The sequence below is a fragment of the Mesoplodon bidens genome (assembly GCF_964165515.1).
Source record: "Mesoplodon bidens genome assembly, chromosome: 17".
Lineage (NCBI taxonomy): Eukaryota > Metazoa > Chordata > Mammalia > Artiodactyla > Ziphiidae > Mesoplodon > Mesoplodon bidens.
Window position 1 is genome coordinate 8,730,432 of NC_138174.1, and position 16,349 is coordinate 8,746,780.

The 16,349-nt window shown below is 40.1% G+C and overlaps 1 protein-coding gene across 2 annotated transcripts in view; it reads left to right on the forward strand.

The window, feature by feature from the left end:
- The window catches only part of FRY (FRY microtubule binding protein), a 322,162-nt gene that overhangs the window by 245,090 nt on the left and 60,723 nt on the right, over positions 1-16,349 (forward strand). For both annotated transcript variants that reach the window (XM_081214715.1, XM_081214716.1), the window contains exons 30-36: positions 784-883; positions 1,198-1,369; positions 5,457-5,713; positions 6,163-6,309; positions 7,570-7,738; positions 8,701-8,791; positions 13,881-13,963. In XM_081214715.1, the coding sequence (XP_081070841.1) occupies positions 784-883; positions 1,198-1,369; positions 5,457-5,713; positions 6,163-6,309; positions 7,570-7,738; positions 8,701-8,791; positions 13,881-13,963 (1,019 nt within the window). The remainder of the gene's footprint in view (positions 1-783; positions 884-1,197; positions 1,370-5,456; positions 5,714-6,162; positions 6,310-7,569; positions 7,739-8,700; positions 8,792-13,880; positions 13,964-16,349) is intronic.

Consider the following 16,349-nt stretch of genomic DNA (forward strand, 5'->3'; position numbering starts at 1 on the left):
AGTGAAAAAGCGAATCCCCAAACAATACATGTAGGTAGTATAATTACATTTACGTTTAAAATTCTGTGTAACGGGGGAGAGGTATTTTCATATATAACCTTTCAAAGTGGTGTTCTCTCTGTCCCATGCTACCCCTTCCATGGCCTTGCTAACAATTACCATGTCTCTTGGCGCTTCAGGGCTTAGTTTACTTGTTTCCTCCTTCAAAAAGCCTCCTCTAACCCAAGTCTGATGGAGATGTCCCTTGTTGGGATTCTGTATCATGCTGTGGATAATCCCATCATAGCTCATCATAACTAGACTGTATAGTTTGTCTCCCTAGCTAAACTGTAAGCCTTCCTTAGGGGAGGGCACCAGCCTTACTAACTTAGTATCATCTGTACTTTGCAGTTGTTTCTGATAGATGTTTGGTGTTTAATAAATTTAGATAGATTGAATGAAAATAGTAAGTCGGTGAGCTGTTGAGAAATTTAGACATATTGTCTTCTTCTTTTCCTCTTGTATTTGGTTTTCATTGAAATCTGTTTGCAGTAGATAGACTTTTGTGTTCATTTATCCTGGTGTGACTATATTCAATTTTAACCCATAATAGAGCTATTTCCCTTCACCTGCTAATAAACATTAAAAGAATGAGGGGGGTGGGGGAATGGCCACATGGGCTTGGGAATGTCACTAGTAAGTGTGACCGAGGTGAGTGTGCCTTCTAGAATTTTGAGAGGTAATGATTTATCAAGATTACTAGCCAGGCTGTCTCATAAACTATGCTGTTTGTTTTTTTTTTAGGAACTATCCCTTTGACATAGTGACATTGTTAAACCTTGTTCTATTCAAGGCTTCTGACACCAACAGAGAGATTTATGAAATCTCCATGCAGCTTATGCAGGCACGTATCATTGACTATGTTGACATTTCCATCCTCGAGCACAAAAAATAGAAATGGTAGTTGATCTACTGGATTGCTATTTAGTGATATGTATTTATTTATTTCTGCATATCACGGGTGGATATGATGAGTGAGAAAACAATTACATAATCTTCTGTAAACATAGGAAGCAGCTGATGCTTTACCTTTAATACAACATTAAAATATTCATTCATTAGTTTTTATTACAAAACTTTATTCAATATAAATACTCCTAAGATAGCCAGCCAATGTTTTTTCATACTGTTTATTACTTTCCTACTACTTCTTTATAGATCCTTGAAGCAAAGCTTTTTGTGTACTCGAAGAAAGTAGCTGAACAAAGACCTGGAAGTATTCTCTATGGAACACACGGCCCGTTGCCGCCCCTGTACAGCCTGTCACTAGCCCTCTTGTCGTGCGAACTGGCCAGGATGTACCCCGAGCTCACTCTCCCTCTCTTCTCAGGTACCATGTGATAGTCAGTCATGACATGTGTGATCATTTCTGCTCTAAGTTTTCTTACTTTTTAAATTCTAGTGTAATTTAGAATCAAAATTATTGATGCTAAATTTGTAGCTCAAAATTACTCTGGGCTAAGTTCAGTTACATATAAAAGTAAATTCTAGAGTATCTTTAAAACAGTGTATCTAAAATAGTGTAGGTATAAATATGGGTGGTATAACTTCTAATACAAATAATTGCTGTAAGTTTTTTGGTGGTGGTGATGATGGTATTTTGTAGCTTGAATGTTACATGTATCAGTAGCTTGAATGCTACATGTATCAGTTGTTGAGAGTTTGAATCAGGGCACACCTTTACGAGTAATCTTTGTGAATCATGTTTTGGAAAATCCATTTATCTGAGACAGACGTAGTCACATCCTTGCATTGTGCCTGAAACAGTGGAAGGACTCAAGGAAAACCTTTTTGATAAATTGATTTTCTTCTTGGAAAACTAAAATTTATTTTTATTCACTTCAACCAAGATTTGAGTGCCACCTGTATGCCAGGCACTGTGATTGGATCCTAGGAATACCGAGGTGAATTAAACAGCCTCTCCCATCAAAGTTTCATTGTCTAGTAATAAAGAAAGCTGTGCAATCATATGATTATGATACAGTGTTTAAAAAGCACATTCTCTGTATGAGATGGAAGATCAGGGAGTATAGCAAGTACCATTTTTAAAAAGCACATTCTCTGTATGAGATGGAGGATCAGGGAGTAATCAGTTACTGGGCCAGGAATATCAGAAAAGACTTCCCAGAGAAGTTGATGTCTTGAGCTGCAATTTGAAAGAAGAGTAGAAATTTGCAAAGCAGATAAATAGTTGACATTGCAGTTGGCAAGCAGACAGGCATTACTGGCCAAGGAAATATCATATGCATTGGCTTAGAGGTATAAAATACAATGATGCATTTGAGAGATTATATAGTAGACAGTTTGGCTACTACAACATGCAGGGAAGGGGGAAAGTTTGAGATGGTCACAGACAGGCAGAGAGGCAGAAGTCCATCTTGGAAGGCCTTGTATTGTACCCTAAGGAGTTTGTAGGCCAGTGACCACGTACGTGCTCCTTGAAACCCCTCAGAAGCCTGTGAACAGGAAGGGCATCCAAGCAAGCTGCTTGGGTTTTGAAAGCCACTCATCCGTTTCAAACAAGAAGAGAGGGGACGAGATCAGAGTGCATTTTAGAAAGACTGACTGCAGTGTGGTGAATGGATTAGAGAACATCCAATCTAGAGAGAAGAGACCAGTTGAGAAATGATGACGGTAGCCCACGGAGGAAATGAAGAGGACCTGAACTCAGACAGCCCCGTGAGTGCAGAGGGGAGAGACCAGAGTCAAGAGCTACTGGGCAGAGTGCACAGAAGGGAGTGCCTAGTGCCATATCTGGGAAATGGGTGGTGGTAACCCCACCTGGAGAGCCGATTCGGGGAGAAGAGGAGGGTCAGGCCAAGGCAGAGATCATGAGCTCGGTTTGGGTTATTGAGTGTAGGCATCTGTTGGACTTCCTGAGTATAGACAGACCAGGGTCAAGGGCAGGCCAGCGGTAGAGACTCATGGAAGACCAGAGGGGTCAGAACCATGGGAATGAATGAGGTCCTGAATGGAGAGTGTACAGAGTGAAAGAAAGAACCTGGACCCCCAACTTTTAAGGACCAGGCCAAGGAAGGACGAGGGAGCAGAGAGGGAAGGGAGGCATGTTTATAGAAGGAGAGCACCTAGAAGGTGTGTTTTATGGAAACCTAGAGAAGACAGGACTTAGGAAGACGGAGTGGAGCAGTCCACAATCCTATAGCTCCCAGGAGATGAGGTCTAAAGATTACCCTATGGATTTCACAATTCATTGCTAACTGTCAGTAGTTTCCATGGAGAAGTAGCAGCAGAAGCCAGATCTCAGGGGCTTGGCTAAAAAGAAGCAAAAAAAAAAGAGAGGATGGGGCTATAGTAGGATGCAGAGTCAGAGGATGAGCGAGACTCGAGCTTGTTTCTTGGCTGAGAGGGAGAAGCCTGTAAAGAGGGAGAGACTGACAATTTGGGAGAGAGAAGATAAACAGTCCAGCAAATTTAATAAGAGAAGAAGCTCATGTAATGAGTTGCAAGTTCAAGCTAAATTTCTGTCAAGAACTGACCTTTGGGTCATTTTGATTTACGAGGAATAAGTTGTTAAAAATAACATGGAAAAATAAGGAGTTTTTAATAGATTCCTCGCTTTTGTTTATACTGCCTTTACCATTAAAAACCCTGTGGTGAGATTTTTACTGCCTGTAATTTCAGATGACTTAATTCCTTGTACGTAGCCAGGCCAGTTGTTCAGGTCTCTCCCAAAAGCCAGAAAATGTATACGGGATCCCACTGACATTGTCTCACAGTTCATTTAATTTGTTTCTAAAGAGGTGAATGAGGGGTTGTTCGTGTGCCGTGGCATTTTTTTTTTTTTTCTCTTTTCCCTTTAAAACATCTCTAAAAATCCAGGCCCTGATCCAGGTGCCTGGGATACCACAGACAGACCTCCCCACCCCCTTGGACCTTATGTCTAACAGACAAGATAAAATAAACATAAATAAGCAAATTATTTGTAAATTTTATAAATATAAAGCTATAAATATAAACTTATTTTACACAGATGAGTAATATGATAAAAGGTGATTATTGCTACGTAGATTTTTATACCGCTGTTGAAAGACGACGGGTATTCTTAAAGCAGTTGTCCCTCTGATTGGAAAGGTTTATTTCTCTTCAAAGTTCCAATAAATGTTTTGTGTCATAAAAGTCCATGATATCAGTCATCACATTCATGTAAGTTTAGAAATTAAGTACATTTTGAAATTTTGACCTGTGTGAAATATAACAGCATAACATTATTGTGCACAGCATTAAGTATATTCTTATTCTTCAAAATAAAAAATTGTCATTTTAATTTCAGGAAAAGGGCCAAATCAATTAAAGCTACTGTTTCAGGGATGCGGTGGATTATCTCGGTATAATTCCTGGCATCCATGTTGTTCTATTGTGTAGCAGGCATGAGCTCTCTAAATGAGATTACATGCCTCGCTGGATGATAGCAAATGCATCAGGCCAAGCTTTCTAATTTCCCTTAGGATAAAACAGTTTCTTCCATAAATATTAGAAATAGGAGATGACTTAGAACTTGCAGCATATACATAAAGCTGTGCTTTTATTTCTATAGAAAGCTTATTCAGATTGTAAAATTAAATGCTGCTGGCAGTGAAACAATGTAAAAATACTATCAGAGGAAGTAATGGTGAGATGACTGGGCTGGTCATATAGTTTTACCCTTTTGACTCCTTATTTCATAAAACAAAGCGTGGCATTGAAAGCACGCTTGCCACATAGTTGGCAGTTTACAAGTAGACACCACGGACGTGAGTCCACACACTGGGTTTGTTCTTCCTGGAAGTTTGCATTTCACTTTTTAACAGCTAATGGTTCATGCAAGGCACTTTGTAAAATATAGGCATAGTTGAAAGGTAAGTCATTGTTATAATAATCGTAACTGCTGTTTATTAAGAGCCCGCTGGATGACAGGTGCTGTGCTGAGTATATTATACACAGTATGATGGTATCTTTTCATCCTCATAATTGCCCAAGGCAGGACCTGCTGGGCCCCATTTTACAGATGAGGAAACTGAGGAACAGAGAGGTTAAATAACTATCCCAGAGTCTCATGCAGCTAATAGGTGGAGGAACTGGGATCTGGTCACATGTCCTTTGGATTCCAAGTCCCCTGTTTTGTCCACCCTAACGTACCTCTCCCACTAGCAGTGGATGTGAATCCAGGAGGTCTCCCATCCCATCCCACCAAGCCTGTGCTCTCCCCGCCGGGCTCTCACTGTCCTCCGCGGAGCACCTGCTGAGAAGTGAGGGGCTTGAGGCCAAGCCTCAGCTGTAAGATTGTATGGCCTTGGGGAGCTGCTGTATATGAAAACGCTTTGTAAACGGAGGGCTCTGTCGGATCTGTCAGTTGCTGTTCATCTTGCGGTTTAGTTCGATGAGATGACATGGCTCTCGGTCACTGCTTTTCCCTCTAGAGGTCAGCCAGCGGTTTCCCACAACGCACCCGAACGGGCGTCAGATCATGCTCACCTACCTGCTGCCCTGGCTGCACAACATCGAGCTGGTGGATAGCAGGCTGCTCCTCCCAGGGTCGAGTCCCAGCAGCCCAGAGGACGACGTCAAGGACCGGGAAGGAGAGGGGACGGCTTCTCAGGGGCTGAAAGGCAATGGCTGGGGCTCCCCGGAAGCTACGTCCCTGGTGCTAAATAACCTCATGTACATGACAGCCAAGGTAAACTCCAAGGAATCATGCCTCCCTCCTGTGCGCCCACATCCCAGGAAACCCGGGATTATACCTGGGGGGAAGTGTCATCTACCATTAAAAGTCACAAAAATAGGGTGTGGTTGGTGGTGACGGTTTCACAACAGTGTGAATGTGCTTCATGCCACTGAACTGTACACGTAAAAATGGTTAAGATGGGAAACTTTATGTTTATTTCACCACAATTTTCATCGTGATCCTAATCATCATCATCATCCTAACATTTGAAGAATCATATGAATAAATATCGTGCATTATAAATTCCTAAAAAGAGGCATCTTTCTGATGAATGGCCATTTTCCCCCTTCTTATGATTTTGAGATGACCGTGACCCTTAAAATGACTTTTAATCGGACATTTTGCATCCTCACGTTTTTTCTATGTGTCTCCCGAGCCGGTTTTCATTTTGTTGGTTACAGTATGGAGATGAAGTTCCTGGACCAGAAATGGAAAATGCCTGGAATGCTTTAGCCAACAACGAGAAATGGAGCAACAACCTGAGGATCACCTTGCAGTTCCTGATCAGCCTGTGTGGGGTCAGCAGTGACACGCTGCTCCTGCCCTACGTGAGTGCCCCTCTGACGCTGAGTGGTCATTATTCTCTCAGTGGTTCCAGCAGCGGTTTGCAAGTCAGAATGTGCTCTTTGCTCCAAGTAGAATAGAGATGTCAGATTTCATCAGTCACGCTAACCTCCTGTGAGCTTTCTAGATATTATATAAAAGTTCCCTTCTGCCCCTCTGAGATGCGGACTAGTGTCCTAGTGACACCTCTGTCATCCCCTAAGACTTTGGACATGGAAACCTATGAATTTAGCTGTAGACATTTTTCTAACAATTACCTAAATCTGTCTTCTAGAATCATTAGACCCACCCGTTACGTAAGAGAAACTAGGTGACACATGATATTTTTACTAATAAAGTGTTTCATGTTTACATCCTGATGCTCTTAAAACAATAAAAATGCAGAATATCCCAGTTTGTCTCTTCAAAGGCAGGTGGTAAGAGAGAGAAAGAAGCAAAGAGAAATCCTACTGAGATTCCTACCACTTAGTGTTTGTATTTAAAGGTGAGGTGATCAACAAAACCACTACATATTTAAAACCCTGACTCAGTTGGCATCTGTGTGCTGGTTGCTTTTCTGAGAGGTTTTGTGCCTGCCTGCTGTTCTGGGCCACATCAGCCGCATTACAGCCTCCGTGCCTCAGGTTTGGGGGCTATGGTGATACAGAGCTTTAGTCCAGGGTTACTTTTACAACTTAAAACTATGCAAACAGCTCAGATTCGTTTGTTTCTTGGGTAGCAGGAGACTGAGTTGTTGGGTTTTTTTTTTTTTAACAGAAACAGCTAGCAGTTTTTCCCCCATGGTTCTGTATAAATAAAATACTTTCTCAAGAAAAGACCTGGGCTTCCCTGGTGGCACAGTGGTTGAGAGTCCACCTGCCGATGCAGGGGACACGGACGGGTTCGTGCCCCGGTCCAAAAGAAAAAAAAAAGATAAGACCTTACGTGGCAAGTTTTTAGTTTAGATAGTTTATATGTTTAGCCCACAAGTTACCCCCAAAGTAACTTTCGTAAACTCAGCCATTGGGGAAGGTAAGACCTTTAACCACACACTCCTATCAGATGTGCATGTGAAAGGGGGTGAATTTTAACCCAGACACTTGACTCCTCCTGGGAGAGAAGGAGGAAGAGCCATCAGGGTGCGCGCTCCTTGGGGGATGACGTGGTCAACAAAATGAATGGGTTACCATCTCCGCTGTCGACAGCCTAACATTCTTGCGGGCGAGCTCTGGAAAATATCCCTTGTGTTCTGTTTTTCGTCTCAGATTAAAAAGGTGGCCATATACTTGTGCCGTAATAACACCATTCAAACCATGGAGGAGCTTCTGTTTGAGCTACAGCAGACGGAGCCGGTGAACCCCATTGTCCAGCACTGTGACAACCCGCCTTTCTACCGTTTCACGGCCAGCAGCAAGGCCTCGGCAGCTGCCTCCGGTAGGGGACAGGCGGCTGGGTAGACACCTTGTCGTGGAGCTCTGGATTTACCTTTATGTAGAGCATTGAAAGGATATGAGTATGTGTTTGTTACTTTCTCTTATTCCTACATATTCACTCATTTAAAAGATGGCTTAAGGATAGCTGAGCCTCTCAGGGCCTTGTCTGATTAATGAAATGATTTTTAAGGATAACCAATAGTCAGGAGGCAGGGACTCATATGCACAGAGCTTTTTGCTTTAGGCTGAGCTTAGAGTGGACACTAGTCATTTAGGTATCTCATTTCTGGACCTTCCTTCTTGTATCAACGGAATTCTCTTGGCTAATATTCTCCCAGGGCTTACTAAGATCCCCCCTGACCAGTGTTATCACTTTCGATAAATTGGTCTCTCAGCATCATTTTATGAAATATATACCACCCTCCTCAAATTCCTTGATGCTATCTTCCTTTCAATTCACCTAACACTGTAACTACCTTCAAACCTCTCTCCTCCTCTGGTCTCTTATGCCCTCTATGTGCTCCACATCCTGCTGCCAGAACAGTGTTCTTGCAAAGAAGCAGTGGCCTAGGGATCAGAAGCTCTAGGAACTTGGAAATGCTTCACTAACATTCGTTTAATAACTCCTGGACCCAGAAATGCTAAAGCAGCTAACAGCAGGGCTGGCCACTATAAATAAGCTTGTTACCTAAGCAGCCAGGAAGAAAGGGTTTCAAGAATGTTGTAGCCTCCCTTTATAAGAGAGTTGAGGAATTTGGTTTGACCATAACAGATGTCTGGGATTCTCCATTTCAGTGGGGCAGGCTTGGAAGGTTGTTTAGAATGTCTGAGATTATGCAGAAGATGTAAGGAATCTCACAAACAGATTTTACAGGAAATCCTTTCCTGGAATTACTGGAGACTTGAGCTTGACCCCCTCGCAGGCATTTCTTTCTAAGTGTTGTTCTTTAATCCCATCTACAGGAACCACCTCCAGCAGCAATACAGTGGTTGCTGGCCAGGACGGCTTCCCAGACGCTGAGGAGAACAAGATATTGAAAGAATCTGATGAGAGGTTGGTGCACAAATTTGGTTTAACATCCAGCTTAACTTTCAGCAGTTGTCTATACAAAGCATTAGCAAAATTTGTGGGGCTTCATAAATTTCACACACACACATCCTTCTTTGTTTTTTAGAAACACAGATTGACTTTCAGACTCCGCTCTGTGTATCCCTAAAGATAACAATTTCCTGCTGAGCAAAGCCAGAGGAGACAAAGATTAAGAGAGATGTTGTTCTGGTGGCTGAAGCCTGCTTACCCCAGGGCTTAATAAAAAACACAAGTTGTTCTGCTAGTGGGCACAGACCATCTGGAGTTAGAGGGAACTTCCACGTGAAATGTTCAAATCTGGGTCTTGAATAATTTCTTAGAGACAGAGTAGTTATCTTGAGGTGAATTCTATGAAACATCATGATTCTTCTTTTACCTTTACTCTGTTACATCTGGGTTAACCAAGAACACTGTCTAAAAGAAGTCTCAATCCCCTGCCTATTAGCGCTTTAATGGTACTATTTCTCTTGTTCGTATTTCTGCCCTCACGTTGTCTGGGAACTACCCATAAATAAGCAAAATCTGGATCACTGTTTCCTGCAGTTGGTTGTGCAGAGCAGAGAGACAAACCAAAAGAGATAACAGGACTCAAATTTGAAAATTAAAATTAGAATGATTCTCATGGTGTTGAAAACTCCTTAGGTTGAATATTTTCTAGTGAAAAGTAATGGGGAGCCCTTTCACTTAAGAAATTAATAACAAGGATGAGATATTCACAAATTCATACTGGAGAAAATTTAGTGGATCAAATAATGAAAGTAATTCATTTAGCCTAAAAAGCCCCTAGATGCTTCATGACCATCCTCAGGATTTCATCCTGTACCTGAGAATACATCAGGAGCTACAGGTGGCAGATTATCTGACATGGGGCTGGAGTTCTGAAAGTTCATTCTCTAATTTAGGCATTTATCAAATTCCTCAACATGTTTATCACTGGCTGTCTGCACTGCCTTTAGGCAGATGCTCATCCTGTGAGCTTGCCTTCAGATGAAAAGCTCTAACTCAGTAGGTCATGAATTATAGACCTTTTCCTTTACAGTTCTCTAATAAAGGCCCTTCTCAGAAATGGATAATTTTCATACTCTATGCATCAATGACAGTACAAGATTATTAATTAACGTGTTATTTTTTCATCTATATTTGCCAGTACCTTCTTTGGAAAACTCCCTCATGGTAAAAAAAAAAAAAAAAAATCACATATTTCTCTAAAGATATTTCTACTTTCTGGTGGGAGTGTAACATTCTTATCATTTAATGTGTAGTCTGAATTTTTCATCTTAATTGTATTAAGGGTAGAAAGGTGATACATTTCCATACATTAACATCTCATTACAAAGGCCCCTTTAGGGCCAGAGTTCTGAGTGTCCTGCCTAAATTTTTAGTGGTAGCCTTTAAAATGAAGAAGTCAGAGAATACCTGTACTAGGCTTTCTTGTTTATCTCTTGCTTTCCTGCTCTATCACCACATCTCTGTTGGCCATTACAAAGCCTGATGCTACCCACATTTTTACAAATTTGTACACATCTATTATTTCATACTGACTATATCTGTTTATCTACCTGTAGGTAGATTAATTGGTCATATTTATCTATATGATCATACCTATATGAATGTTCTCTCACAAAGGATACTATTATTCCATTGACCCTATATTCCACCTATGCTATTTCTCCAATATAGTCTCTCTTTTCTTTGAAGGTAGACTGTGCCCTCAACCTAAAGTATCCTTTCTCTCTGCCATCTACTTACTGCCTTCCTCCCTGTCATGTTGATTTATAGATACTTGTAAGCATACTTGTGTCTCGACCACTAGATTTTCATTCTTAGAAAACAGATTATGTATCTGTTATACATATGTCTATCCTCAGTGATGACCCTACTGTGCTGCACATAGTAATAATTTTTTAAAATGTTTATCCAGTATGTGAATGAAAATTGGAGAAACATCACAGCCCCAGAGGTGGATAAGCTATCCAGACACCCTCCAGCCCCCCTTTCTCCCTCCCTCTTACTAACCCCATTACACAAGACAGTTATTTACTCTGTTCTTTACAATCCTTCTAGACAAAGAGCCTACAGAGATAATCTTGGTCACAAATACTGATGACCTGGCTGCTGTGTGACATAATTCCTGGGGGTACCAGTCACCAGAATGCATTGTTGGGCTCCAGGGGGCACCATGGAGTTGTGCAAAGCGGCAGCCCTGGTGCCATGTTCTTTACAACTAGTTAATGGTTCTTAGATATAATTCAGAAATATTTAATAATACCATACCTACTGACATAAAATTTAGATAACTTATAGTAAAACCAGGGTAAAAGAATGAGTCAAGCTAAAAGCAAAGTAAGATAGTTATGTCAAAAGTCCTAAAGAGAACTACTAAAAGTTAATATTAACCTAACATTGAGTTCCTCAATAGTCAAAGTAAGAAAAATAGAGCAAATTTTGTAACTTTCAGTACATCAAAAAATAAACAAACAAAAGCAATTCATTGGAAGCTACTAAATAAGTATTCCTAAGGTCTAAGAAGTATTTATCATATAGTTTTTAAAATTAAACAATAAAGTGAACACATATTTTTAATTAAAATAACAGTTCGTAAAATATGCAGAAACAAACCGTTTAAGTATTTTTAATACATCAACCATTAATAAAAGCCATGAAAGGATTGTTCATAAGGAGCTAAAAGCAATAAACTTCAGCTATGTAAGTTTCTGGTGATCTGTGTTGATACAGTGATAGAGATTAGTAATCCACAGAAAGTTGTGTAAGTATTAATTTGAGCAAAGTCAGCAAGAGAAAATTTAGGGAAACACTGAGTGCTTCTCGTTTTTCTCTTAGCAGAGCTATTTTTATGATACATTTCTAAGACATGTACCTTTATATTAAAAGACTGTTCAGTCTACTTAGTCCTTGAAATTCCTCTAGGACCTAGACCCAAAATTATTTTCTTCAACCCAGGAAAGCAAATGAACACAGCAGATTTTACTCTTGGGAATCAGTGTTTTACTTTTTCTTTTTGCCAAGTGTACACTTCCCTGCTCTGTGGTTTCAACCTTCTCCAGAATAAAGAGAATAGTTTGGAAGGGGCTTGCTCCTTCCCTTCATCTTGGCCTCATAAACTCCTCCTAGCAATCCTTTAGATCTATCTCAAAAGGAAAAGAGAAGAATTGACATCCATTCTATAATTCTTCCCTGCCTGGCCTTCCTGAGCACGATTGTAAAACCGACATATATCACAATTCTTGAGTAGCTAGGAAGGCTGCAAAGCTCTCTGTCCTGTGGAAATCTCCAGATGTGGAATTCTTTCATCACCCTGTTTTTATTCCCTGTTAAATGATGTCTGGTCTCTGCATATGCTGTTTATATCTTTGCATTTATCAGCATAAATATGATTGTAGAACTTCTTCAGAAGGTAATAGGTTTGTCACTTTTCCAATTTCATAAGTACCGGTCTGATTTAGACAATTACATGGCCTGATTTATATGAAACTAAGCAGATGTCCTCCAGCTTCTGTTTCATGGATTCACAAATTAATAGCCTAAAAGATAGCAGAATGGAGAATGTTTGAAATACAAAGTTACTGGGAGAAAGATGACTTGTCAGGACCAAAAAATAAAAAGCTGCTGCAAATATCTACAGGGTGAATAAAACCAAAGGCTTTATACTCAGTACATTTCTATATTCAGAAAATCCAAATCATCGTCGCAGTGTTCCGAGGTTATACCCTGGGACAAGGTAGCATCTTAATGGTACGTCCAGTACATTTCCCTGAAATATCACTCTTTCTCCATACATTGGTGAGGACAGCTATAGCCGTGTATTTCCTAGTGTTCCAGAGGGAAATAGAGTGTTGATCTGCTATCAGTTTGGACGGAACACCCAGTCAGTAATGTAGATAAAACCCACTTTGTATCGTTTTATGTAAAGTAAATATAGAGGTACCATTTCACCCGCACTTCCCCTCATCCACACCCTTGCCTGACCTTGTAGCTCTTTAGATGGTAAAAATGCTATTGATTTGTAAGTCTTTGGTGCCCTGAAAAGGTATTCTAGAAATCCAAGGTAGAGGTATAATAATTAATACCTTATAGTTGGATGGCGACTTGCAGCTTTGGAAATTCTCACATCATTTCTTTTGATTCCCACAGCAGTCCCAACAAAAGATTGGGTGAAATACATGCTGAGGTGTTATTATTATTCCTTTTTGGCAGGTGTGGAAACAGGGTCCCCAAGGAGGTAAAGGACTTGCCCAGGGTCACCAAGCTAGTGAGCGAGAGCTCAGCCTGAGATCACATGTCCCCCCTTCTTGGAGGCGACACGGCAATAAAAGCATCCCTGTACTGCACCTTCCTCGGCCTGACACTGGACAAGTTGCTTAGCCTCACTCAGCCTGTTTCCTCATTTGCAAAGTAAATGATGCTTATCTCAAAGTTGAGTGAGTGAGATTAAATGAGTTAATGTATGTGAAGTTATTATACTTCAACCTTCTTTTCTCTTTTTTTTTTTTTTTTTGATACTTCTTAAGCCACAAGAGAGACCAGACAGAAGGAGTCCCTCTGGTTATATCATACCTCAACTAGTACCTTTTCCTAAAAACACTTTAAGGAAAACTTTAAAGCTGGTTAAGTCCAAAATTTGTTATGAAATTATTTTTGTTTCCAACTATTTCCAATTCTATCTCCTTTCACTTATTCAATCATTCAGCAATTCTTTCTTGACCACCTCCCATATGCCAGGTTACCATGTGAATAAAGGATTCATGTTATTCAGTATCATGCCCATTTTATTTCCCAACAAATGTTATAATTTTCTAGTTTAATTCAAATATTAGTCTTAAAATGTTTCTTTTCAAGGTTTGAACTTGTGCTCCTGAGCAGGAGTGACCACTGGCCCTCTTGAAGACAAAAGGAATGTTTGGTGTACACTTTTTACAGTATTCTTTTAGGAAAAGGATCATGAGAACTAGCTGCCCAAAAATAGTATGTTTTTTTGTGTCACAGCACAAACACGCACGTCAGTATCTCATGATGGTTGTTCTTGTATTTGAAGGTTCAGTAACGTCATTAGAGCCCATACCCGTCTGGAGTCGAGATACAGCAATAGCTCTGGAGGCTCGTACGATGAGGATAAAAGTAAGTACCATCAGGCTGGGGGGGTTCAGATGGAAGGCAAAGGGTTGGAGAATAGAAAATGAGTATTTTGATTATTCTTGTTCTAATCACTAAAAAGGGGCCCATAAGTATTAAGTAACCATTTAATCCAACTATGTAGATGGGCAAGTCAGCCTCTTAAAAGTAAAAAGAAGCCAAGCAGTGCATGAATCAAAACTGTTAAAACTCCAAGCTACTACCTAAAACCATATTTTTGTATTCTTGGCCCGTTTCCTTGGTAATGCAGTTGGGGAAAGGCTAGTAAGAAATTGTCTCATGAGAAAACAAAGGTTTCCATTCAGTTTTTTGACCTGTCTTGGGAGTGGATTTAACCTTTAAGCTTTGTGAGTCAGCTCACCCAGGATAGATTTGTTTTCACATTGAATATCTCAATGGCACAGTCTCAGTGGCCAAGTGAAAACCTTGCCAGACTGGGAGATAAAATTATCACAGAAATTTCATTGTACCTTGGGAAGTTGGAAAAACCAAAAAGGTCAATGCATTCATTAATTTTGTTTAAGCCCTGGACAGGTTGTGTAGATACTCAGAAGGTGATGGGTATTACTTGTTCACAAGTTACAGAAATCCTGGAACCAAAGGACACTCCCAGTGACATTTAGGTATGCTAAGGAAATCGGTAAACTATCTGGTCGAACTTATTTGTCTATTTTGGTGGAAATCGTAATATGATATCTCATGAGTTAGGTTCATTTTGTAAGTCAGTGCATTGGGCCTTTGTAGTGGTTGTTTTGAGTTGTTTTGTTCTTATGGGAAATGTGCAGAGTGGGGTAAGAGCTTAGCAGTTCTAATGACACCACATTTCAGTTGCCCTTACTTTATTTCTTAATGCAGATATAGATAGGCAATTCCCTGCCATTCAAAATACCAATTGGAGGAATGTCTAAAATCCATATATATTGCCATACTTGGGTTAAGTTTTAACTATGTCCCTATAAAACCTTTTTCTAGAAAGGTCAGTATGAAATTAGGGGGGAAAAAAAAGCTATTTGCATTTTCCCTCCTTTCTGTGCCCCATCAAGGGACTCTGCCATCCAGACACCAAACCGTTGAATCTAGGCAGGACCAGATTTTAGAGATGAGGAGAGCAGTACCTGAGGAATGGAGCTGTTGGTTCAAGGAAAGTCATTGCTATGCAATATTTGGTAACACAGAATTTGAGGACAGAAAAACTGAATCATGGAAAAGTTAGGCAGTCAAATCCTGACTCCTCCAGAATGTGACAGGCATGATATAACAAAGCAAAGCACTCTGTGACTGTGGATTTTACATTAGGAATATTGTTGCACTTTGGCCAGTTGACTCCTTCAAAGTGTATCCCTTTGTTCTGGGTGTACGACCCAGAATTTGGTAGAAAATGCTGTAACAAAGTAACAATCATTTTGAAAATACATCTTCAGAGACCTCTGGTATTAAAACTTCATATTTCTTACGTATTTTAAAGTAGAGAATTTCAGGGGATAATCATAACAAAATAAGCTAATAGTTGTGTCATTATATAAATTCAGATCACTGACTTTAGGGACAAAAAGAAAAAGTAATAGAAGTATTTATAAAGGGAAAGAAAGACTATTATGAATGCAGATAAGGCATAGAGAGTAGTCTAGCATTATCATTATGGCCTCTGTTTTACCCAGAAATATTTATAAATTTGTCATACCAGCATAAACAACATTTTAATGGGAAATTTTGGGTACAGAACTTGAAGTTAATTGAGTCAGGTGTCAGTAATATTTTTCACAAGGTTACTAATATTAACTAGGGGAAATTGGAGTTCACAGAAAAGTAATTTGGGCGCTGAGAGCTCAAATCTTAAATTACTCACTGAAAGAGAAAAATGGAATCAAGCTTCTCAAACAGATCCTCATCACAGAAAGTACATAAACTATATGCTAAGATCCTTTCCCAGGCATTCAAGTACTAGAACTTGACTTTGGCTGTCTTGGATGAAGCAGTGTGTCTAATAAGGCACGAATACCCTCAGGACTTTGGTAACTGGGTCCTCCCAGATGCATGTTTGGTTCCAGCTACCCAATGATGGATACAGAGTATGCCACAAGAGAAGCAAAGGTTAGCAGGCTCAATTCCGAAACCTTATGGCCAGGCGTCTGGTACATGTTAAGGGCAGTTATTTCCTCCCTGAATTCCTGAGGGTATTAGCAAGGGTAAGAAGAGTGAGAAGGGATCAGGAGAGACCTCGTGGCCCAGGGCTTCATGGTGTGGGTTATCCAAAAATAAGGATGATGTGTACCTCCTAAATGTATTTTTTATTAAAAAACCATACCACCTTGAGTAAAATGGACAAGCAAACTGATTTAGACCTGGTCTATAAAGCAGTTTTCTACCAACG